At 22.6% G+C, this 26,218-nt stretch overlaps 1 protein-coding gene and 1 non-coding gene across 5 annotated transcripts in view; both read right to left on the bottom strand.

The window, feature by feature from the left end:
• LOC117167928 (protein l(2)37Cc) overlaps positions 1 to 17,444 on the bottom strand; it is an 18,522-nt gene extending 1,078 nt beyond the window's left edge. The window contains exons 1-3 of one of the 4 annotated variants that reach the window (XM_033353172.1): positions 17,331 to 17,444; positions 16,807 to 16,913; positions 12,178 to 12,599 (exon numbers count right to left, since the gene is read on the bottom strand). In XM_033353172.1, coding sequence (XP_033209063.1) covers positions 12,178 to 12,599; positions 16,807 to 16,894 — 510 coding nt within the window. In that variant the 5' untranslated portion in view covers positions 16,895 to 16,913; positions 17,331 to 17,444. Of the gene's footprint in view, positions 1 to 12,177; positions 12,600 to 16,806; positions 16,914 to 17,043 lie in introns of all 4 variants that reach the window. The other 3 variants (XM_033353175.1, XM_033353173.1, XM_033353174.1) reach the window with 3 other exon arrangements.
• A 2,666-nt stretch (positions 17,445 to 20,110) lies between these two features.
• Trnan-guu lies at positions 20,111 to 20,184 on the bottom strand. Its single transcript has one exon. It is a non-coding gene; the product is annotated as a tRNA-Asn (tRNA).
• Between the last annotated feature and the right edge of the window lie 6,034 nt (positions 20,185 to 26,218).

The raw sequence follows: 26,218 nt of genomic DNA on the forward strand, positions 1-26,218 counted from the left end.
TTGTACGAGAAAAACAAAATTGGCGTAGGTTAGGACGGACGAACCTACGCCAATTTTGTTTTTCTCGTACAATTTTTAAAAAATGTAGTGTAATCGATTGAAGTCTCAAAAAATTTTTAGAGACTTCAAAAAATGACTAAATTTTAATTAATTTTCTTAAAACTATTGACTGAAATGTTCCTTTTTTTTGACTGAAAATTGATCTGTTTGACTATTTAAACTACCATCAACTCAGGTTTAAGAACCTTTGAAAAAGGTACGCATGTGTACTGAAACGTCAGGAAGTTTTGAAAGGAGTTTTTTCTATTAAATAAATATCTGAGTTTCGAAGAACATGTTTTTTTGACTCATATTTATTTTTTGATTCACGATTGGACCGTAAGACATAAAGAATTTGAAATCTACGATTTGAAATCAATAAATATTCATTTAACTGATATTCACAAGTACAGAATTCAGAAAAGCCAATTTTTCAAGATAATGGGGGAATAATTTGTCAAATAAAAGTATTGTAGGTGGCATATTGAATTCAATATGAAGTCGAATTTTCAAAATAAAATGATTAAATTTCAGCGAAAAACAGTTGTTTTCAAAATATTTTTGAATTTTGAAGCTAACGACAGATTTTTTTTTATAAAAGTTGAATTTTCAATCAAAAACGTTTATTTTCAAGAAAGAAAGATGACGTTTCTGACAGAAAAGACGAATTTTCAATCCGTAAAAGGCAAATTTAAATAAAAAGCAGCTAAGTTAAAAAAAGACAAATTTTCAAACAAATACATGAATTTGAAACGAAAAAAAAAGAGAACGAATTTTCAACAAACTAGTTCCATTTTCAACTAAAAAAATTAATAAAATTTTCTAAGAAAAATATTTTAGTTTATTGGTTTCTGTTTTGAAACCTGTATGGTTTCTCGGACGTTAAAGACTCTTTAATAATAGTTCTTAAAAGATTGACATTTAACTAAAAATAAAAGAATTTTCAAAAAATAGTGAAATTTTTAACATGAAAAGTTTAATTTAAAAAAAAAGAGTTTATTATCAAGCAAGAAAAATTAAGTTTCTACCAAAAAGATGAATTTTCAGTCCAGAAAAGATGAATTTAAACTAAAAAGAGTTGAGTTCTATAAATAACAAATCTTCAAAAAAAAAAAAAAAAATTTCAACAAGTTACTTCAATTTTTAACTAAAAAGATCAATAAAATTGTCAACAAAAAATATAAGAGTTACTATTTTCAAAGTTAAATTTAACCAAAAAGATGAATTTTTAACAATGAATGGATTAGTTTAGTTTTCGAAAAAATTGAATTTAACTAAAAATCAACAAATTTGCAAGAATAGTTGCATTATCAATCCGAAAAGTTTAATTAAAAAAAAAGTTCATTTTCAAGCAAGAAAAATTACGTTTTTACCAAAAAAGCATGAATTTTCAGTCCAGAATAGATGAATTTAAATTAAAAACAGTTGAGTTTCACAAAAAAAAAAAGAATTTTCAACAAAATAGTTCGTTTTCGACTAAAAAGATCAATAAAATTTTCAACAAAAAATATAAGAGTTATTATTTTCAACGTTAAATTTAACCAAAAACGAAAAATAAATAAATTTTTAAAAAATAGTTTCAACCAGAAATCTTGAATGTAAAAAAAATAATTTATTTTCAAGCAAGAAAAATCATGTTTCTACCAAAAAGATGAATTTTCAGTCCAGAAAAGAGGTATTTAAATTAAAAACAGTGAGTTTCATAAAAAAAATGAATTTTCAACCATAAATAAATTAGTAAACTTTTCAGTTGAAAATTTGACATTTAAATAAAAATAAACAAATTTTCAAAAAATAGTGAAATTTTCAATCAGAAATGTTGAATTTCCAAAAAAAAGTTCTTTTTCAAGCAAGAAAAGTGACGTTTTTACTAAGAAACATGAATTTCCAATCCAAAACAGAGGAATTTAAATTAAAAACAGTTGATTTCCACAAAAAAAAACTAATTTTCAACCATAAATAGATTAGTAAACTTTTCAATTAAAAATTTGACATTTGAATATAAATAAACGAATTTTTAAAAAATTGTGAAATTTTTAACCAGAAATCTTGAATTTTCAAAAAAGAGAGTTCATTTTCAAGCAAGAAAAATTTATTTTTCTACAAAAAAGATGAATTTTTAATCCAGAAAAGATGAGTTTAAATTAAAAACAGTTCATTTCCAGAAAAGACAAACTTTTAAAAAAATAGTTCGATTTTCGACTAAAAAGATCAATAAAAATTTTAAAAAAATATAAGATTTATTATTTTCACATTTAAATTGAACCAAAAAGATGAATCTTTAACAATCAATGGATTAATTTAGTTTCCAGAAAAAATTGAATCGAACGAAAAATAAACGAATTTTCCACAAATAGTGAAATTTTCAACCAGAAATCTTGAGTTTATGAAACAAAAAGTTAATTTTCAAGAAAGAAAAATGACGTTTCTACCAAAAAAGATTAATTTTCAATCTAGAAAACATGAAATTAAATAAAAATCAGTTGAATTCCACCAAAAAAGACGAAGTTTAAAAAAAAAGGACGATTTTTCAACCAAATAGTTAAATTTTCAACTAAAAAGTTCAATAAAATTTGCAATGAAAAATATCAGAGTTATTATTTTACCAGTCAAATTTAACCAAAAAGATCGATTTAAATAAAAAATGGAATAGTTTAATTTACAATTTAAAAAATTCATTTTTAACTAAAAATAATCGAATTAAAAAAAATGAGTTAAATTTTCAAACAGAAAAGTTATATTTTCAGAAAAAGTTCATTTTTAAGCAATAAAGATAAAGTTTCTACCAACGAAAATAAATTTTCAATCCAGAAAAGATGAATTTAAATAAGAAAAGTTGAGTTCAACCAAAAAGATGAATTTTCAAGAAAATACATGAATTTTCAACCAAGAAAAAACGAATTTTCCGCAAAATAGTTAAATTCAATAAAAAAGATGAATTTTCAACCATAAATGGGATAGTTTAGTTTTCAGTTTGAAAAATTTATTTTTAACTAAAAATAACCGAATTTTCCAAACAGAATTAAGTTTTCAACCAAAGAGACTAATTTTCATCGAAAATCACGAATATTAAAACCAAAAAATGAATTTTCAACAATATAATTTAACATTGAACCCAGTAGTTACATGTCCAAGCAAAAATAATTTACTTCCACAGTATTTTCAACTAAAAAAGCTACATTTATGATGAAATATTTTTAAATTTTTATAAAATTTTGAAATCTTTAAAATCCTTAAAATATGAAATCTTTGTGACAGCTTTCTTTGTGTTCGTTTGAAATTATTGCAACCTTTAGATATTTTATGATTTTTTCGACCTTTTGAAATAGTTTAACATCTTTGAAATATTTATGAATTCTTTCGTATTCGTTGGAAGGCATTGAAATAGTTGAAATCGTATAAAATCTTTAAAATGTTTTGAAAAATATTTGAAATCTGCTTTACTCGTTTTGAAATCTTTTGAATTCTCGTATTCTTTTGAAATCTTTATGAAATTTTTATTAAATCTTTTAAATATTTTAAAAATCTTTTATATTCATTTAAATTTATTAAAATATTTGCAATTTGTGTAAAATCTATATGAAATTTTCGAAATCTTTGGGAAAGTTTAGTGAAATTTTTGAATTTTTTCTTAAATCTTTTTTATTCATTCAAATAATTAAATTATTTAAAATCTTACTAAAATCTTTTCAAATCTTCTAAAATATTGAAACTCTAAAGTCAAAAATCGTGCCATTTGAAGTAATAAAAACTGAGCTGCAAATTAAAGCATTCAAAGTAAAACTCTTGAATTTAAAACTTTAAAAACTGAAGTTTAATTAAACTCCCAATAAATTTTGTTTCATTTTGATCAATTATATAATTCAAAGAATTAGATTCAGTTTCAAAAATATAAATCCTTAAAAAATGCTTCAAAATTTAATTTCAAAATTTTGAAAGATTTATATGTTGTTTGACATTTTTATTAATTTTTAAAAATTGTTTGTGTTTAAATATTTAATTTATCATTACTGGTTTTAAATGAACAGCCAGATTATTCTAAATATTAAGTAATTTTTCTTTTTCCTAATTAAAAAATTTCGAATTGAATGGTTTAAAAATGGAATATTTTAGACTCAAATAATATCTGAAATTTAACCAAAATGTCTCGTTGCAACACAGAACAATAATTTTGTTAGAAAAATTTAATTTTCCATTAAAACTTGTTATTTTCCTGGATAAATTTCAGTTCCAACTCAGAAAATTTGAACAATACATTGTTTTGTACAATAAACTATTATTTATTTAAACAATTTTAATGTAAAATTCAATTTTTAAATCTTTAATTAATTTATATTCACAGTTAATCAAATAAAAATGTTTCTTATCAAAAATTTTCGATTTTAAATGCTTCCCATTTTTAATTGTTTAAGTCTTTAAAACTGGATTATAACATTCTTCGAATTACAATGTACGATTAAAAATCTTATATGCAATTTTTTTAATTACGCAGGGCGGCCGCTTTAATTTTCGAAATAAATTCCCAATCATTTCCCGTTTTTTCCCGGCTCACAAACATTTTTCACGGTCAATCAAATTAAAAAAAATCAAACACTGAACCTAAAAAAATTCCCACTTGAGGTACTAAAAACTTTTCAATACAAAAATATTTAAATCTACGCTATCATTTTCAATGATCTGAATAAAAAAATCAATCAATGAACTCTAAAATTTTCAAAATTATATAATTTTAAGGAATTTTAGGCTAGAAATATTAAAAATTGAAATTTTTTTAACTGAATACTTCTTAAATTAGAAATTCAATTATTTTTATTTTTAAGAGTTTTAAAATCCTTGGAAAACTTGAAAATATTATTCATAGAAATTTAACATTATTTTTGAAATTTTTTCAGAACTTCTAAATATCTGTCAAAATTAATTGAATTTTTTAAAACAATTTTTAGGAAATCTTGCAAATTTCAGAAAATTTCCTTACAATTTTAATGTTTAAACAACAATTTAACATTTATTATTTGTACACTAAATTAGAATCTTTTTAATAATTGTGAGAAAAAAAAATGTTAATTTTGAAAAATTATTTCAAGATAATACTTAAAAAGGTTTTAAAGATTTACAAAATTTTCAAAAAAGATTCTGGAAGGTTTGAAGGAAACTTTTTAAAATTTTCATGTTAATTTTGAATCTTCTCAAAACTCCTAAATATCTCTCAAAAATTACTTAAATTTTTTCTACAAATTTTCATTTGTAAATTATACATTAAAAATTAAAAATTTCATTTAAAAATTAAGCATTTTTCAAATACAACAAATAAAATTGTAACTAACTATTTAAAAAACTCTTGGCAGATTTTTCTAATTTTTAAGCAAATAGTTGAATTTTCAAACAAACAGATTAACTTTATACCAAAAGAAATAGATAAATTTTAAAAAAATTAAAAAAAAAAGAATTTTTAAGAAGAGTTCAATTTTGAAATAAGTAGTCTTATTTTCAAATAAAATTATGAATATTTAACTGAAATACTTGAATTTTTGACCAAAAAGATGAATTTTTCACCAAATATTTGCACTAACAAATATAAAAAGATTAAGTTTCAACCAAAAATGAAATAGTTAATTTTAAAACAAAAAGGATGAATTTTCAATTGAAATTATCAATCATTAATTGGAACAGTTGATTTTTAAACGAAAAAGATAAATTTTCAAGCAAGAAAATCAATTTTTACCAAAGAAGACGAAATACTCTAAATTAAAAAATCAATCAAACAATTTTAGAAATTTATGAACTTGTATTATTAAGTTATTTTAGGCTGAAAAAATTTTTTAAAAAAACACACAATTTAATTTAAAACTTCTTAAATCGGAAGTTAAATTATTTTCATTTTAAAGAGTTTAAGCATCCTTGAAAAGCTTTGAAATTTTATGTCAAAACATTGAGAAATCTAGAAGTTGTTTTCAATTTTTTAAAATTCAAATTCATTTTTGAATTCGGTACAAATGCCCACAATCTAATTTAAAACAAAATATAGATTTTTGAATATTTCAAACAAAAAATTTAGAAGCCTTTGAAGAATTGTGAAAGGCTCCAAAAGAATAAAAATATTTTCTTTATATTCCTAGGAAAATTGAAAGTGATTCTTAAAATTAAAGTTTAAAAGTTTTTCAATAAAAAAATGTTGTACTGAAATGCTCAAAAATTTACAGGTACCAAATGGAAGGTACTAACTCTTTTCAAATAAACAATGTTAAATGGAATGCAAATAAACTGAAAAATTTAGAACTTTTATAAATTATCGAGTTCAAACATTCAGATTAAGTTCCAAAAATATAAATCCACGTTAACATTTTTAATAGTCTAAATTAAAGAATCAAGCAATGAACTTTAAAAATTTGTTAAATTATATTATTTCAAGCAATTTTAAGCTAGACAGATTAAAAATTGAAAATTTTTTTATAATATAAATGATAATAGAACACTTAAAAATATTAGAGTAATTTTTAAAGATATTTAGAAGGTTTAAAAAGATTCGAATTAAATTTAGAACTTGAAATAATTTCAAATATTTACAGCCGAATTAAAAATAAAATGTAAATTTTTAGGGATTTCAAATTGAAAATGATTTTTCAGTTTTAAAAATTATTGTAACTTTTTTTTTTTAATTTGCAGAATTTTCCAATAATTAAAGAAAAATTTCGATTTATTTTAAAATATATTTAGAAGTTCTGAAAAAAATGTTAACAGATTTCGTTTAAATTACTTAAAATAATTTCAAGTTTTGAATTAATTTTGAATCTTTTCAAAACTTCTACATATTTCTAAAAATTACTCAAATTTTTTCTACAAATAATAAGTGTTCAATTGTTAATTATGCGTCAAAGTTTAACAATTTCACTTGTAAATTAAACACTTTTTAAATAGAACAATTAAAATTGTAACGCTAAAAGTTTAATAGTTCTTCGAAAATCTAAAGATTCAAAGTTTTCTATGTAAAACAATTCATTTTAAAATTGTTTTCCTTTAAATGTTTGGTTTTAATTTACTCGTCTTAAATTAACAGTGAAATATTGCTAAATATTAAACAATTATTCTTTTTCTACATTAAGAAATGTCAAATTAAATAGGACAAAAATAAAATAATTTAGACTCACAATATTTTTAATTTAATAAAAACCTTTAATTATTAATATATTATTATGGATTTATTTTTAATATGAAAATAGTAAAACGCACATTTACATTTTTTAAAAACAGTTACAATCTGGAAATTCTCAAATTTTGAACGGATCTAGAATTGTTTGGTCAAATTAATTATCATTCAGATTTCTATACTTGGAGTACAGATCTATTTTGCAAATAATTTTTTTTTTTTATTTCAGGGTGGGCGTTTTAATCGACGAAATAAATTGCCGGTTTTTTCCCGGTTCGCAAACATTTTTCACGGTCAATGAAATTTAAAAAATGGAACTCTAAAGCTAAAAATTTTTCCATTAGAGGTAATAAAAACTGAGCTGCAAATGAGATCACTCAAATTGGAACTATTAAATTTTGAAATTTTAAAATTTAAAATTAAAAGTTTTTAATTTAAAAATTTTGTATTCAAATGCTCAATAATTTAAGCGTATACAATTAAAGGTACTAACATTTTTCAATATAAAAAAATATAAATCCACGTTATCATTTTCAATGCTCTCAATTAAAAAATCAATCAATGAACTTTAAAATTTTCAAAATTATATAATTTTAAGGAATTTTAAGCTAGAAACACTAAATATTAAATAATTGCAACATTTTTAACTAAACACTTCTTAAATTAGAAATTCAATTATTTTCTTTTTAAATAGATTAAACATCCTTGGAAAGCTTCAAAATTTTATTTCAAAACCTTGAGAAATCTAGAAGGTGTTATAAATTTGTTTTAAATTTTAAATTGAATTTTTTCTACAATTTTGAGGAAATTCTGCAAATTTTTGAAAATTTCGATGTATAAATGAAAATTAAACTTTAAAATAAGCTTCAAAATAATAAAAAAAATATTCTCCTAAGATTCCTAGGAAATTCGAAAATGACTTTTCATGTTGAATAATTATTTGAAGAGTATATTTAAAAAGGTCTTAGAAGATTTCCAGAATTGTGAAAAAAAAAAGAATTTGGAATACTTTTAGGAAATTTTTGTAAATATCCAGGATTTTATAAAAATTGTAGAAGATTTCGATAATTATCTTTTAAAGTAAATCGAATTTTTCTTATCATTTTGAGAAAATCCTGCAAATTTTAGAATATTTTAAATAAAAAATTTAGAATCTTTTTAATAATCGTCAAAGACTTCAAAAGAACAAAAAAATATTCTCCTAAGATTCCTAGGAAATTTGAAAATGAGTGTTCATTTTAAATAATTATTTGAAGAGAACATTTAAAAAGATCCAAAAAATTTTCCAGACTAGTACAAAAAAAATGAATTTGGAATATTTTAAGGAAATTTGTGTAAATATCCAGGACTTTATCAAAATTGTAGGAAATTTCGATAATTATCTTTTAAAGTAAATCGAATTTTTCATATCATTTTCAGAAAATGCTGCAAATTTTAGAATATTTAAAAAAAAAAATTTAGAATTTTTTTGAGAATCGTCAAAGCCTTCAAAATAATAAAAAAACATTTTCCTAAGATTCTTAGGAAATTTGAAAATGAGTTTTCATTTTGAATAGGCATTTTAAGAGAAGATTTAAAAAGATACAAAAAATTTTCCAGGCTTGTACAAAAAAAAAAAAATTTGGAATAATTTTTAGAAAATTTTTGTAAATATCCAAGATTTTATAAAAATTGTAGAAAATTTCGATAATTATCTTTTAAAGTAAATCGAATTTTTCCTATCATTTTGAGAAAATCCTGCAAATTTTAGAATATTTTAAATAAAAAATTTAGAATCTTTTTAATAATCGTCAAAGACTTCAAAAGAATAAAAAAATATTCTCCAAGATTCCTAGGAAATTTGAAAATGAGTTTTCATTTTGAATAATTATTTTTAAAGAATATTTCAAAAGTTTTTCAAAGATTTAAACAAAATTTTCAAAAAAGGTTCTAGAAGATTTTAAGAAAACTTTCTAAAAATTACATGATAATTTTTTATCTTTTTTAAAACTCCTAAATATCTCTTAAAGTTATTTAAAAATTTTCTACAAATGTTCATTTGTAAATTATACATAAAAGTTTAAACATTTCACTCACAAATTAAATATTCTTTAAATAAAACAATTAAGATTGTAACGTTTAATCCCATGCTTTCTATGTCAAATAATTCCGTTAAAGATTCTTTACTTTTAAATATTACTTTCAATTTACTTGTCTTAATAAAAAATTCAAATATTGATAAATATTCAATAATTATTCTTTTTTTTAATTAAAAATTTCAAATTGAATAAATAAAAATGTTCTTTATCCTAAAATTTTAACATCAAAAGGGTTTTAGTTTTTTTTTTGTTGCAAATATAAGCTTCGGAATAAAAATTTTTAATGGAAAATTTTGAATGACGCATTGTAAGATAAATAATAGCATAATTTAAAAACATAACAATTCAACTAATTATTTAAAAACTGTTGAAATTGAACGTGGACAGATTTTTCTTCTACAAATTTGTAAAATTCCCAGTCGAAAAAACAAGTTCACTGTCATTTCCCGGTCTCAATCAATTGCCGGTTTTCCTGGTTTCACGGTTAGAGTTCTGAGCCGGTTATATTACTTTGAGAACGGTAACAAGGATGAGAATATTACCGAAATTATAAACGAGAAATAAATTCTCTGAGAATTTATGAGAATCTCAGAATTTATTTTAATTAATAGAAAATTGCATTTTTTCGTTAACTTTTCGGTTGAAAATTCAATTCTTTTTTGAAAGTTTGTCTTTTTCATTTTAAAGTTTACCTTCTTTAGCAGAAATTAAATTTTTTTGATAAAAATGCAACTGTTTGGTTAGAAATTAAGCTATTATACTATTTTCTTGAAAACTTAACTTTTTTTTAATTTACTGTTTGTTTAAAATTTATATTTTGGTGTTAAAAAATGAAGTGAAATATTTTCCAAATGAAAGTTCCACTTATAAAAAAAATTCGGTTTTTATTACAAATTCATCTGGTTTGGTACAAAATTAATATTTTTGGGATAAAAATGCAACTATTTGGTAGATAATTTATCTATATTGTTAAAAATTCATCCTTAATTATCTCAAACAAAAAGATTAATTTTCAACGAAATAGATGAATTTTGAACTAAAAAAGAAAAAAAAACAAGTTTTCAATCAAACAGCTTATTTTTCAAAAAAAAGAGTTGAACTTTCAGCCAAGTAATTTTATTTCCAACCTATGAGGTGAATTTTTGACTAAAATTATTATTATTTAATTAGAATACTTACATTCTTAACTAAAAGGAAGAATTTTTAAACAAGGAGAATAAATTTCAAAAGAGAATTTACTGAGTTAACTGGAATCTTTTTTGGATGAAAACTCAACTTTTTTTGTAATAAAAAATTCTTTTGCTTTACGATCAATTTCATATTTTTTAATGAAAATGCAACTATTTGCTAGAGAATTCAACAATTTTGTTAAAAAGTCATCCTTTTTGGTTAAAAATTCGTCTTTTTGAATAGAAAATTCAATTTTTTGGCGGAAAATGATTTTTTGTGTAAAAAATTCATAGTTTGATCGTGAAAACTCGACTAAAATCTTTTTCAAAAGAAAATTCAACTATTTTTTTGAAAATTTATCTTTTTGATTTAAAACTTCATCTGTCATAGAAAAAATTTCATTTTTTGTATGAAAATGCAAATTTTCGATTAAAAATCGTTCTTCTTTGCTTGATAATTCAATTAATTTGTTTAGAATTCATTTTTTAATAGAAAATGGAACTTTTCCATTTTTTAAGATTGATATTTTTTAGTTAAAGATTCGCGTTTTTTTTATTTTGAAATTTCCTTTCTTTGCGTAAAAATGCATCAGTTTCGTAGAAAATTAATTTTTTGTTGAACAGTCATATTTTTTTTTAAACATTGCATTTTTGTCAATAATATTTGTCTTCTGGTTTGAAGGTTCAATAATTTAGATAAACTTTTATTTATTTTTTGAGTGAAAAATCTTTATTTGTTGGAAATTCGTCTTTTTGGTTTTAAAATTCTTTTCTTTTGCTGTGTGAATTTAATTATTTTTTTATTAAAATCAAAACTATGACACTTTTATGTTGACAATTTATCTTTTCAGGTTGAATATTCAAATATTATGTTAAAAATTTAATTATTTTGTTAAAGAATTATCTTTTAAAGTAGAAAACACTTTTTTCAAATAAACTAATATATTTGAAAATTTTTAATTTGTGAATGAAGCACTGTAATTCCTGAATATGTCTGAGATAGAAAATAATGTATATTCAACCTCTGATACAACCTGAACAATAAAAGTATTGTTAAAAAACATAAATCCTTAAATTCTCTTAAATTCTTTTAAATTCTCCTAAATTCTGTCATATTCTCGGTTATATAACCCGAACTTAAATTCTCGGGAATTTAAGAACCCTATTCACGGTCCAGCGGCAACCCTGTATTTACATGTACAGTTGATAAAATAAAACTGCTTTTTTTCAAAAAATTTCAACTTCAAACGCTTTTAATTTTTAAATTTTTAAATCTTCAAAACTGCACTTTAATTATTTCAAAAACTGTTAAAATCGAATTTGGGCAGATTTTTCATCTGAAAATTCGTTAAATTCCTACGCGGCCACCCTGTTTTTTATTTAAAAAATCTTCGATTTTAAAAACCTCTAATTTTTTTAACCTCTAAAACTGCATTTTTAAATTCTTTAAATTAAAATATATGCTTAAAAATTACAAATCTGAAATGAAAAATGTTTTAAGTGAAGTATTTTTGAATTAAGCAATCTAAACTAAATGTTATAATAATTTATCAAAATCAAAATTTTGGAAATGATTTAAAACGGTTCAAATCAAAGTTGGACAAAATTTTTGTAAAATTCACTGTCATTTCCCGGTTTTTCCTTAAATATAACAACAACAACAACAATAACAATAATAATAAATTAATGAAAATTAATTAAAAATTAATATTAATATTAATAATAATAATAATAAAGTGAAACTTACAATGGAAATATCATCGAGGATTAATCCGAACTGTGAGGCACGCTCCGTCAGTTCTTCGTTGATTTTTTGCGACACAAGTTCTCGCTGTGTGATCAACTCGCCGGCGTCAAATTGTGCCACGACAGCTTTTAAAACTTCGGTCGTGATTGAGGGCAAAACTCGCTCGTCATAATCGACGCCAAGTATCGTGTAAATCTTGGGCAACGAGTCAGGAATTGGCCTGAATAAAATACGAATGGTGATATTTACATTCTGAAGATCTTTACTTCCGGTTACAACGGGGATATTTCTCGGCCGGGAGCGTATGTCGAATATAATTGGCTTCTGGATCCAGGGAATGAAGAAGTGAGTTCCCTCGCCTACCACCTGATTTTTTATACCGACGAATCTGTCGAAGATCACAGCTCTGTGACCTCCATCCACTGAAATTCATTTTAAATCGATTCTTTCAAATACTCACACTTCAAGAGATCTCAATTTTGGGTAAACAGTCTCACCAATTTTCACCCTTCTACTCAAATTACGCAGAAAAATTGTCTGACAATTTCAGCTTTTTTTTTTAGCTGTAATTTTTCAGATTGCAGGAGCAATTCAAATATTTCGCAATTTATTTAAAAAATCGATTCGGATTATGTATACAGTGTATACAATTAAAAAATTACTTCTGTGGTTTAAAATACAACTTTTTGGTTGAAAATTAATCTGAAAATTGATGAAAATTGATGTATTTTGTTGAAAATTCGTTTCTTTCGCGTTAAAAATGCAACTGTATGGTTGAAAATAAATCTCTTTTAGTCGAGGATTCAAGCATTTTGTTGAAAATTTGTTGTTTTTTTTTAATCATTTTATTTCAAAAATCATTTTTTCCAAATGAATTTTTTAAGTGAAAATTAAAATATTTGGCACATAATTATATTCTCAGAATTATAATTCAACACCTTTGTACAAAATTAGTTTCTTAGGCTCAAAAATTCAACAATTCGGTAAAACATGTAACTATTTGGATGAAAATTGATGTGTTTTCTTGAAAATTGTTTTTTTTTTGTAAAAAAAAAAGAACAATTTTTTGGTTAAAAATACAACTATACGGTTAAAAATTAATCTGTATAAGTCTAGGATTCAAGCATTTTGTTGAAAATTCGTTTCATTGATTATATCTGTTTTTTTTTTAAATTTATAATTTTAGATGAAAATTCGTTTTTTTTTTTTTAAATAAATTTTTTAAAATAAAAATCGAAAAATTTGGTATAAGCTTTTTGTTCAGAATTCATCTTTTCAGATTGGGAATTCAACATCTTTGTAAAAAATTAGTTTTTTTGGCACGAAAATTCAACAATTTGGTAAAGCATGTAACTATTTGGATGAAAATCGATGTATTGTGTGAAAAAATCGTTTTTATTTATTTTTTTTTATTGTAAAACACAATTTCTTGGTTAGAAATGCAACTATATCGTTGAAAATTAATCTGTTTTAGTCGAGGATTCAAACTTTTTTTTTTGTTGAAAATTCGTTTAATTAATTAAATCACTTTTTCTGTTTTATTAATAATTTTTTTTTGTTGAAAATTCGACATCTTTGTAAAAAATTCGTATTCTAGGCTCGAAAATTCAACAATTTGGTAGAAAACGTAACTATTTGAATGAAAATTAATTCATATATTGAAAATTCTTTTGTTTTTTTTTTTAAGTAAAAAACAACAATTTTTTGGTTAAAAATACAAATGTATAGTTGAAAATGAATCTGCTTTAGTCAAGGATTCAAGCACTTTGTTGAATATTTGTTTCATTCATTAAATCGATTTTTTATTGAGAATTTATTTGAAAATACGTTGTTTTTTAAAATTAATTTCTTAAGTGAAAATTGAAGTATTTGACACCAAATTTTTGTTTAAGAATTCAGATTTTCAGAATTATAATTCAACATCTTTGTGCAAAAATCGTATTTTATACTCGAAAATTCAACAATTTGGAATCAAGTCTTTTCTTGAAAATTCTTTTTTATTGTTTACATCGAACTGCCCTTATTTTAAATAAAAATATTTTATTATTTAAATATCAAATTCAGCTGTTCGGTATAAAATACGATTTTGCAACAAAAATACGTTTATTTAAAAAAAAAAATTAATTTGCAACCCTAAAATATGATTTTTAACAAAAAAGTCTATTTACGAAAATAAATCATTTTCTACCAAAAAAGATAATATAGAACAAAGTGTACAAATCTTTTAATTAAAAATGCGAAATATATATGAAATAATTGAATGTTCAATCCAAAAATATGATTTTTTGACAAAAAATTAAATTTTCCAAAAAAAAAAAATAATTTTTTAACTAAATTGTTTATAGGTTTTAACAAAAAATTGCTTATCAACCTGTAGTGAATATTTGAAGTATTAATTCTTAACAATGTAAATAAATTTTATACTCTTCAGCATTTTTGTTGAGAATTCACTTTTTCGGGATGAAAATTCAACAATTTGGTTCAAAATTTTAACTATTTAGATGCAAATGTATGTATTTTTTTTTGGAAATTCGTCTTTTGCCCTAGAAACCGAATTTTTTTATTCAAAATTCAACCGTTTGTTAGAAAATTAATCTATTTTAGGTAAGGAATCAATTATTTCCATGAAAATTCTTTCTTACTTATTAAATCTGTCTTTAATCTTAATAAAAATATTTTATTGTTGAAATATCAACTAATAAATTTTGTATTGAAAATTCAATAAGTTAAAACTTAAAAAAACTTAAACTTAAAACTTAGTTAAAACTTTCTTAAAAGTTAATTTTTTTGGTTCAAGATTCATAATTTTAGTAGAAAATTTATTTTTTCAACAGAAAGTTCAACTATTTAGTACAAAACTTTTGTTTTGAATTCATCTTTTCGAGTTGAAGGTTAAAAAATTCTTATTTTCGTCTTGAAAATTTAACAATTTGGAAGAAAATGTGACTACTTGGATAAAAATTGATATATTTTGTTGAAAATTCGTCTTTTTCTGTAGAAACCGAATTTTTAAAATTAAAAATTCTCTTCTTGAGTAGGAAATTAATCTATTTTAGTGAAGGAATCAAATATTTCCTCGAAAATTCTTTTTTATTTATGAAATCTGTCTTTATTTCAAATTGAAATATTTTATTTTTAAAATATCAACCTTTACCTTTTTGATTGAAAATTCACATTTGTAAATTGGAAATTAAACTTCTTAGTTAAAACTTTCTCAAAAGTTAATTTCCTTGGTTGAAATTCTATAATTTTAGTTCAAAATTAATTTTTTACTGAAAATTTAACTATTTTGTTAAAAATTCATATTCTTGGATTGAAAATGCAAATCTTTTGTAAAAAAAAGTTCATCTTTTCGACTGGAAAAGTCAAGTCTTTCCTGTAAAAATTCTAATTTTTCTAGTTAAAAATGCAACTCTCTAGCTAAAAATTACTGTGCTTCGGTTCGAAATGAAACAGTATCGTAAAAAATTCGTATTTCGGCTAAAGTTGAAAATTTAAGTGCTTTGTAAAAAATTCGTATTTTCGATTCGAAAATTAAACAATTTTTTACAAAACAATTTAACTATTTGGTTAAAAATTAATGAATTTCAATAAAAATTTGACTCTTCGGTAAAAAAGCCATTTTTTGGTAAAAATGCAACTCCTTGGTTGAAAAACAATATTTTTTAGTCGAGTAATCAAGTATTTTATTAAAAAACAATTTTATTGATCAAATATAACTGCGTTTTATTTTATATTACAATCTTTTTTGTTCAAATTTCAACTATTACATTTTTTGTTCAAAATCCATAGTTTTTATCGAAAAATTCTTCTTTTTTCTTTGTTAAAAATTAATAGATTTAACTGAAAATTTAATTATTTTGTTAAAAACTGTGTCGTAAGAAAATCCTGTTTTCGGCTGTATAATTCGACAATTTGGTAGGAAACTTAATATATTATTTACAAATTTCTGTATTTAATTGAAAATTCGTATTTTTTGGGGTTGAAAATTAATTTTTTCGTTGAAAAAGCAATTTTTTCGTTGAAAACTATTCTGTTTTAGTTGCCGATTCAAAAATTTTGTTAAAAATTCGTTTTTGTTGGATAAATCCAACTGTTTTTTATTTTTAATTAAAATCTTTTGTTTGGGGGAATCATCAGCTATTAAATTTATCGTTGAAACTTTTTTTCTCAAGTTTAAAATTCATATTTTCAGTTCGAAATTCAACTATTTAGTACAAGATTTCAGAAACGAAACAAAAATAAATTTAAAATAAATTGAAATTTTTAGTTTATAATTAAACTTTTTGGTTAAAAATGTATGTATTTTGCTGGAAATTTTCAGTTTCTGGTAGAAAATTAAAATTCTTGTTTGAAAATTCAATTATTTGGATAAAAATTTTAATTTAAATTTTTAAATCGATAATTCTACTCAAATAATAATTTCTGGCCTTCTCAGTAGTTCTGAGACATAATTTCAAATTTTTCTTTAACTTTCAAGTCTTTCTGAGTTTAATTTGACCAAAAAAATCGAACTTCGCGGAATTCTAACCTCAAATTGAAAACTTCATAAAATACCTAAAATATCGTTAAATTGATATCAGGAAAGACATAAAAATACTTGAGAATATAATATAATGTATAAATTACCATTGTAAAGGGCAGAGTTCGCAACGGCAGCTCCAACTGCAACAGTTACACCGAGTTGGCCCAGCCTTCCAAACAGTCTCGAAGCCATTCTTTTTTTTCCTATTTATCTGAAACAGATAAAAGAAACGGCACTAAAGTTAATTTCACAAACTTCACAAAATCCTACAAATCACTTATTTCTAGGGCAGAAACTCGATAAAAACTCCGTAAATTCTGCACTTTGATAACAAACCTAACCTATAAATGGAAGAAGCGCTCTACTTCAAAATAAAAAGCGAGAACGAATTTTAGAAAAAGGAGGAATAAAAACTTTTAATCTAACACAAACCACAGATCAATTTTCACAGAAAAAGTAGTGAAAAATAGTTAAAACCCGAATTCACCGGTCCGAATCGGAACTTTGAACTCGTGTGTTTCTTGCCTTAATCCGAAATTTCGAAAATGGTTTAGAGTTTAGAACACTGGCATGTTTTTCATGCGGTTAAACAGTACTTTTTTTTATAACAATCACTATCCGTTCTTACGTAATTTACTGATTCTGTGAAGTTATCGGGCTTTTCTCGGCGGCATGCGTTGATTCAGGAAAATGGATGGATTTCCAAGATGATGAAAGAATGCGTCCATGCGGTGAGGTTACTGGTCACGTGGTTGCGCAGGTTGATAAGCCCGCGCATTTTAAATTTCAAAATTGATTATCTTCATTGTATATTGCATATTTAAAAAAGAATTATAATTACTTAAAATTAAGTTGTGTTCGATACTTTGGAGCCTGATTTAAAAATTCTAAAGTAGAAAAAAAAGTTCAATAAAAAAATAGGAATTCTTACCCAAAGAATTTGTATTCTTAACTAAAAATACGATTTTTTGTACAAAAAAGTTAAATTTCAAAAAAAGGGTTTAATTTTCAACAAAAAAGTTTGTTTTAAAAAAACTGTTAAATTTTCAACGAAATAGGTGAATCTCCTAGAAAATACTTCATTCACTTCTGAAAGATAAATTTTCAAAAAAAATATTAATATTCAACCAAAGGGGTGAATCTCAAAAAATTGAATGTTTTGTTACAAAACAATACCAAAGACAAATTATTCATAAAAGAATTAAATTTTCGAACCAAAAATATGATTTTTAAACAACAACAAATTATTATTTTTTAAATAGTTCCATTTTTAACTAAATAGCTGAATTTCCAACAAAAAATATTAATTTTTAACAAAAAACATGAAATTCTTCCCAAATACTTTTTCAACTTTTCCAACCAAAAATGAATAATTCAATTTTGAGATAAAAAACTGATTTGCAACTGAAATAAAAATTGGAAGTTTCAATAAAAAAGTTAACTCGTCGAACAAAGAGGTAAATCTTGAAAATATTATTATTATATTATTAAATATTAAATGTTGTAATTTATAACTAAAAAAGACGAATTATTTATAAAATTAATAAATTTTTAAACAAAGACAGAATATTTAATTTTTGAGAGATAAAAACTAATTTTCAACAAATATAAACATAGGAATTCTTAACAAAAAAGTTTCTTTTCAACTGGAAAAGCGAATCTTTAAAAATATGAATTGCTTTCCCTCCAAAACAATGAATGTTCTAACAAAAAATACGATTCTTCAGCACAATACATGCTTTTTCAACAATGTCTTAGGATTTTAAAATCTAAAAGAAGAATTATTATTTTATAAACTAATTTAATTTTTAAACTAAGAATATCATTATTTAAAAAAAGGTAATTCCCCAAAAAAAGTTTAATTTTCAACAAAATATGTAAATTTGCTACCAAATACTTTTCCAACTTCTGAAGGATACATTTTTAACCAAAAAGTTCATTTCCAACCAAAGAGATAAATCTTTTTTTTAAAAATGCCACTAAAAGAATTAATGTCCGAATAAAAAAGACGATTTCTCAACAAATAAACCTCAATTTTTAACAAATTTTTATAATTTTGAAATAAAAAATACGAAATATTAATAAAATAATTTAAATACTTTAATATTTAACCAAATGGTTTAATTTTTACCTAAAAATCTTATTTATCAACAAAAAAATTAATTTTTATAAAAATAGTTCAAATCTTAACCAAAAGTATACATTTTAAACAAAAAATTAAATATTCAACCAGAGGTGAATTAAAAAAAAAAATTAATTTTTAACAAAGTAGTTCAACTTTCAGCTAATAGGTTGAATTTTCGACCAATAAGATGATTTTTCAACATAAAGTTAATTTTCATAAAAAATAGTTTAATTTTAGACTGAATAGTTTAGTTTTCAACAAAAAATCTCAATTTTCAACCAAAAAATTCAATTTCCAACAAAGTGGGGAAATTCTGGAACAAAAAGACGATTTGCCAAAATTAATAATATTTTACGGAAAAATACGATATTTAAACAAAATACATCTACTTCCATAAGAAATTTAATAGTTTAAAATCAAAAAGATGAATTATTTATAAAAAATGAAAATTGTAAGCCAAAAGTATGATTTTCCAACAAAAGAGTTACTTCTATATAAAAATAATTTAATTTTCAACCAAAGATATAAATTTTCTGCAAAACAGATCAATTTTCAAAATGAAAATAAGAATTTTTTTTCAAAATGTCTAAAAAACAAGTAACTTTTTGACAAAGAAAAAAGATCCTTGATGAATCTTTAACAATAATATACATTTTGTTTTAAATTTTTTGAAATATCAGCCGGTCCAATATCAACACAGTGGCACAACAAATAAATATATGAATAAATTAAACATTTATTTATATATTTTAAAAATCAATTTTCCCAACCATAAATTTGGAGGAAATTCCATTTTGGAAAATAATGACTAATTACTAGAAAAGGATAGAATTTGAAAATCCTCTTAAGCAAAATTATTTACAAATAATAATTAATAAAATTAATAATTGATGATTGAAAATAAATGAAATTAGATCAAATATAACTAGACAGTTTATTAATTAATTTCAAATCGGAATAGTGTACATAACTATAATGATCAAGTTAGCAATAATTTGTTTATATTAACCTGTATTGTTGAAAATATTAATTAATAAACCAGTGTTTGATATATCATTATCCTAAATATGTACTCTATTTCCCATACATGTTTTTTATTTAGCTTTCAAATTATTTTGTGAATTTAATTTTCCTGTTTGTGAAAGTAAACCTTTTATTTCCCTTTACGATAAAGAAATCGTTCAGAAAAAAATCAAAAGTCGAATATCCACTATTTCTTAATAAATATCGTCAAATTTTTAATAGAATAAAATAGAACATTTGAATTGAAAAATAAAAAAGAGCGCCCCCGGGTGGGCTCGAACCACCAACCTTTCGGTTAACAGCCGAACGCGCTAGCCAATTGCGCCACGGAGGCGATTGAATATGTCTTCAAATAACCAGATGAAGAAAGACGGTCCCGATTCATTAGAAGCTTTATGATCTAAAGGCTGTTTATTTTTCTAGGTAGGTCACTTCCTTTTCCGATTTATTATTTATGGTCGTCGATAAAAACATTTAAATATACTAAATTGATTTTATTATTTAAATTCGAAATCAAATTCAAAAATACAATTTCGAAATGGCGGTAGATTAAAACATTTCTGAGTACTCAGTGATTAAAATTATAGCTTTTTTTTCAAAAACCGATTAAAATACAAAATAGAAATAGTTTTTATAAAATTCTCGAAACTGTCTTTTCTCCAAAATACTCAATATTTCCTGAACTCCACTTTTGGAAAACCACCGCTTTACAATAAAAACAATTATTTTACAAAAATCGAATTTTCGCATTTTTTCGGAAACAAGGAAAGTTACAAAAGATATTCACATACAAGTTGACACGTCTATTAAAGTTCTATAAAATTACATATTATTCTTTTGTGTTAGGTAGCAGGATTTACAATAAAAAATATAAAATTGTAGCATTTGAAAAAAAATTTCCCGGTGAAAAAAATTGTAATAAGATTTAAGGGATTTCATAAATTTCAAAGAATCTTAAAGAATACAGTGTATTTTATAAAATACCAAAGAATTTTATTTTCATATGGAATTTAAAATAAGTTCGATTTTAATTTTTTTTAAAATGCTAAGTTTATTCGTTAACTTTTTAAACACTGAATCATTTAGTTTACAGTGTCTTATTTAAAAATAATTTACATGACAAATTTAGAGCGGATTTTATATGTTAAACAAAAACCTTTAATTTGTTTAATAAATAAATATTTAGATTTAAAATTTTGCAGTTGCAATTTGTTATAAAATTTTTCAATTGAAAAGCGTTGAAAGCTTCTGATTTATACGTGTAAATTATTAAGCGTTTAAGAAAAATAGAATAAAAAATGTTTAAATCTATAGTTTCAAAAGCATAAGATTAAAAAGAATTCATCATGAGCACTTTTAATTGGCAGTTTAGTTTTGATTACTTTCAATAAAAATATTTTTTAAATTTTTTAATTTTAATAATCGTAAAGAATTTTAGAGAACCAAAAAATGATCCGACAACTTTTGTGTTAACTAAAATGTCCACCTTGACAATCGAAAACTTCAAGAAATTATAAAATTTTCAAGAAATTTCCAATTATTTTGTAAGATTTCGAAAATTCAAAATACATGAAAGATTCCCATGAATTTTCTTCACAATATTTGAGGGATTCAAAGAATTTTAAAAGACAAAAAGTACAAAATTCGCTTTTGTTTGCTTTTTTGTTTGTTAAATTAATTTATTTAAAAAATTTAACTTTGTTTTTTTTATTGAAAATTTATTCTTTAAATTGAAAGTTCAATTATTCTGGTAGAAAATTTAACTATTTTGATAGAAAGTTCAACTAATTGGTTAAAAATAACGAACGTTTTTGATGAAAATTTAACTATTTTGTTGAAAGGCAACTATTTTGTTAAAAACCCGACTTGATTGGTAAAAAATTCAACAAATTGCTTGAAAGTTGAACTAATTTGTTAAAAATTTATCTTATTGGTTGAAGAATCATAATTTTAATTGAAAATTCGTATTTTTTTGAAAATTAATTTTCTATTTGGAAATTTCATCTTTTTGAGTATGAATTCAAATATTTTGTTGAAAATTTATATTTTTTGGTTGAATTTAATTCATAGAAAATTCGTTTTATCTTGTTGTCGAAAATTAATTTATTTAAACTAAAAATGTAATTTTTTCTATGTTTTGGTGAAAATTCAACTATTTGCTTGAAATCTCAACTATTCTAGAAGAAAATTCAACTATTTGTTAAGAAATTAAACTATTTATTCAAAAAATGAGCTACTTTGTAGAAAATTAATTTTGTTTAATATTCATAGTTTCGGGTGGAAAATGCATATATTTGGTTGAGAATTTACCTTGTTTAAAATTATTCTTTTATATTTTAAATTTATCCTTTGTCTATGGATTTGACTATATTATAAAAAAGTCGCCTTTTTTAGTTGAATTTAAGTTTTAGAAAATTCTTTTTTATTGAAAATTAGTTTATCGAAAATAAAAATGAAGCTTTTCCCCTCAGGTAGAAAATTAACATTTTGTTTGAAATTTTTTATTGTCTGGTGAAAAATTCATGTAGGTTGAAAAAATGCACCTTTTTTTTAAATTAATCTTTTTCTTTTTTTGAAAATTCATCCTTTGTCTATGGACTTAACTGGCTTTTATTGAAAATATATAAGTTTAGTTGAAAATTCAACTATTTGTTTAAAAATTAAACAATTTATTTATAAAATGACCTGCTTGGTAGAAAATTAAATTTTTTGTTTAAATTAAACTGGTAGAAATTTCACTTTGTTTTTTTTTTTTGAAAATTTAACTTTCAAACTGAAAATTTAACGATTACATTTGTAGATGGAATTGTATCTTTTAAAGTTAGAAATTCAATTATTTCTCCAAAAATTGATCTTTTTTAGTTCCAAAACCATATATTCTGTTGAAAATTCGTAGGTTTTTTATTAATTTAATCTTCTTTGTCAAAAATTCGTCTTATTCGCTAAAAATGCATCTATTTGGTTTAAACTTAAACTTTTTGGTTGAAAAGTCGTATTTTCTGATTGCATCCAATTCTTTTTAATTTAAATTAAAATCCTCTTGGATTGAAATATCATTATTGCAATTTTTATTGAGAAATTATCTTCTTTGTTTAAAAATCTATCTACTTGGTGGGAAATTTAAATACTCTTGTTAAAAATCAATTTTTTGTTAACGTTTATCATTTTACTTGAAAATTCATCTTTATAGTGACAAATTCAAACAGTTTTTCTGACTTAAAATATAAAAATTCCATTTTTGGTTAAAAATGTATATTTTGACATGTAAATTGATCTTTCTTCTTTTAAATTTAACTAATTGTTTGACAATTAATCTATTCCGTTGAAGATTAATCTATTTTGGTGAAAATTCGTATTCTTTGGTTGGATTCTACTGATTTTTGTTTAAAATTAAAGTATTTTGAATTGAAATATCAGAAACTACATTTTTCATTCAGAATTCAACTTTTTAGTTTGAAAATACAACAGCTTTGTTGAAAATTTGTTTTTTTTTGGCTTGAAAATTAAAAACTTTGATCGAAAATTAAACTATATAGTTAAAAATTTTATTTTATTTTTTTTTTTGTGGAAAAGACTTCTTTCTTGTTTGAAAATTCATATCAAAATTCTACTGTTCGGTCAAAAATTCGATTATTTTAGGAGAAAATTGAATTATTCTGTTTGAAATGTGACTATTTTGTTGAAAACCTAACTACTTATTAGAAAATTAACTTTTTTGTTTAAAAATTAAATTTGTATGGCGTTTTTTTATTGAAGTTCTATTAGCGATAATATAAATTACAATAATTGAAGACTAGATAACAATTTGTGATAAGGTTTTCCGGCGAGAAGTGTTGATTCGATCAGATCCGAAGAGCCGATAAAAGATATTAAAACTTGACACTCGGAGTTTCCGCCTTCAGTAAATGAATTAATAAATTCTTCATAATGGCTAAAAAAGTGACTGAAAATAAAATACCCTTTATTGTGGTAAGTTTATGGATAATAATTTTAATTTTAATATTATGGTATTTATTTTTTTTATTAGAAAAAAATAATATTCTGAAAATGAGTCATTGATTACACCTGACTAGTTATGTTTCAAAAACTCTGTAATTGCTTAGTTTTCTTCAATGTTCTTTAGTAATAACAAATTTCAGTACAAAATTATTTATTTATATTTTATTTACAGGGAGATTACGTCTGGATTAGAAATGTGCTAAACAACGAATTTGATGTCCCAGTTGGATGTAAAATTGTCAATAAAAGAAGATACAAATTCGGGACGATGACGGAAACGTAAACTTTTTAAAACTTTTTGTTAATGAGTCAGATTTTTTATTTTGAATCGAGAATTTTTCTTTTACGAACCTTGAAAGCAAAATTATATTTCAAAGTTAAAAAAAATTAGGTTCTTTTGAAAATTTCAAAATGGTTCCTTATTTTTAAAAAATTGTTTTAAATTAATTTTTAAAGAAAAGTTCTAAATATTTAAAAAATTTTTTAATAAGTTCCTAAAATTTTGAAATAGAATGTTGACGTTTCTGATCAGCAAACTGTGATATAATGATTTCAAGCAGTAATTTAATTTTTATTTGTATGATAATGATAACAATTAAATTATTGAATTTCTTATCAAAAATATAAATTGGAGAGAAATAAAAAAATTATTTAAATAAAAATCAGTCACTTATTGATGAAATCAGTCTTTTTCAGTCACCGAATCTGATGAATTTGAAAAATTGACTGAAAAATTGAAAAATTCAACCAAGACAAATGAATGTTTCAAAAAAGTAATTCAACTTTTAAATAAATAGTAGATATTCGAACAAAAAATATTTCGAGTTTAAAAAACAGATTTTAATTTTTTTAAATACGAAATTTCAAAGAAATACTTGAATCCTCAAACAAACTATTTTTCTAACTAATAATAATTTCTAATAATAATTAATCACTTCTGACTAAAAACTCACTTTTTGAGCAGAAATGGAATAGTTTAAATTTCAATGACTAAAAATGTAAAGAAGAATTTTACACAAAATACATTTTTTTCTATATAAAAAAGATCAATTTTCATCCAAAAATGAAATAAGTTTTTTTTTTCTAACAAAAGCAGTTAAACATTTAACCAAGTATGTAGTTTAATTTTCAACCAAAAGAGATCAATCCTAAAGGAAAAATGATTTATTTTCTAGCAATTAAAACAAATTGATCTAATCAGTATTATCCAATGACCGAATCAATAATTTAGAATGATAATATTGACTAATTCACCTGTTAAAACGTCAAAGCATGCTTAATTAATTTAATCAGTCCAATTTGTTGAAACCGTATTTTCTCAAAAATCTCATTTTTGTAATATTTTGTTTAAAACAGTTTGTGTGCTAAGCCACTGCTTTACATTGAAAAAAAATATTTCAAATTTTTGTTTTAAATATCCACATACATTTTTTTAAAATATAGAAGAGTTATACAAAAATATCTCTTGCTCTTTTTTGACATTTTGCATTGTTTACAAAAAAAATTGAAAATTATATCAAAACATTTTTCGACTTTCAAGAAAATCTTAATTCTATTTTACATCGAATTTTGAAAACATGAAAAGAAGAGTTTCAGAGAAACCCCACCTATTTTATTTTTTGAAATATTAAACAAAAATTTTCTAATATAAAACAGGCATACTATTCTTATGCCTGACGACTAACAAAAAAAACCTAGGTTGGTTGTTAAAATTTAATTAATTCAATTAATTAAATAATAATTTAATTTATTTACCAATTTTAATTTCTGTTTAGAAATTTTTATCCTGTAAACCGTTAAAAGTTATTATTTTTTGGACTTAATCACGAATTTAACAAAAATTAAAAGTAATGCATTTTTTAACAGTAGTTGGCAATTATTTAAATAATTTTATTCTGTTGAAATATTTTTTTTTCCTGTAAATATCTGGAAAGTTACTACTTTCTGTAGTTAATAACTTAGTTAGAGAGTGCTATAAATAATATTTTGCATGTAATGCAGTTTAAAATTATGTAATTAATTTTGCTTCATTTAAACATTTTTTTACTGTAAATATATAAAAATTACTATTTTCAGGAAATAATGTCACAATAAATGAATTTTGTGAGTGATAGTTTTTTAAATATCTTACGCTATGTTGCTCATTATTGAGTATTATCTTGTCTCCAAACTTATATCTAAATTTCGGCAACAATTATTCTTCTTGCAAACAATTTTTATACTGATGTTATGAATAGTTATTTTTCATATCAATTTTATTGAGATAAGGAAATACTGGTTAATAAACGACTTAATTTAAAAGATTCGATAGTGACAGTAATTGATATTAATTGTTTAAATATTCGGAAATTGTCCTTCAAAACTTTTCC

The sequence above is a fragment of the Belonocnema kinseyi genome, chromosome 2 (genome assembly GCF_010883055.1).
Source record: "Belonocnema kinseyi isolate 2016_QV_RU_SX_M_011 chromosome 2, B_treatae_v1, whole genome shotgun sequence".
Taxonomy (NCBI): domain Eukaryota; kingdom Metazoa; phylum Arthropoda; class Insecta; order Hymenoptera; family Cynipidae; genus Belonocnema; species Belonocnema kinseyi.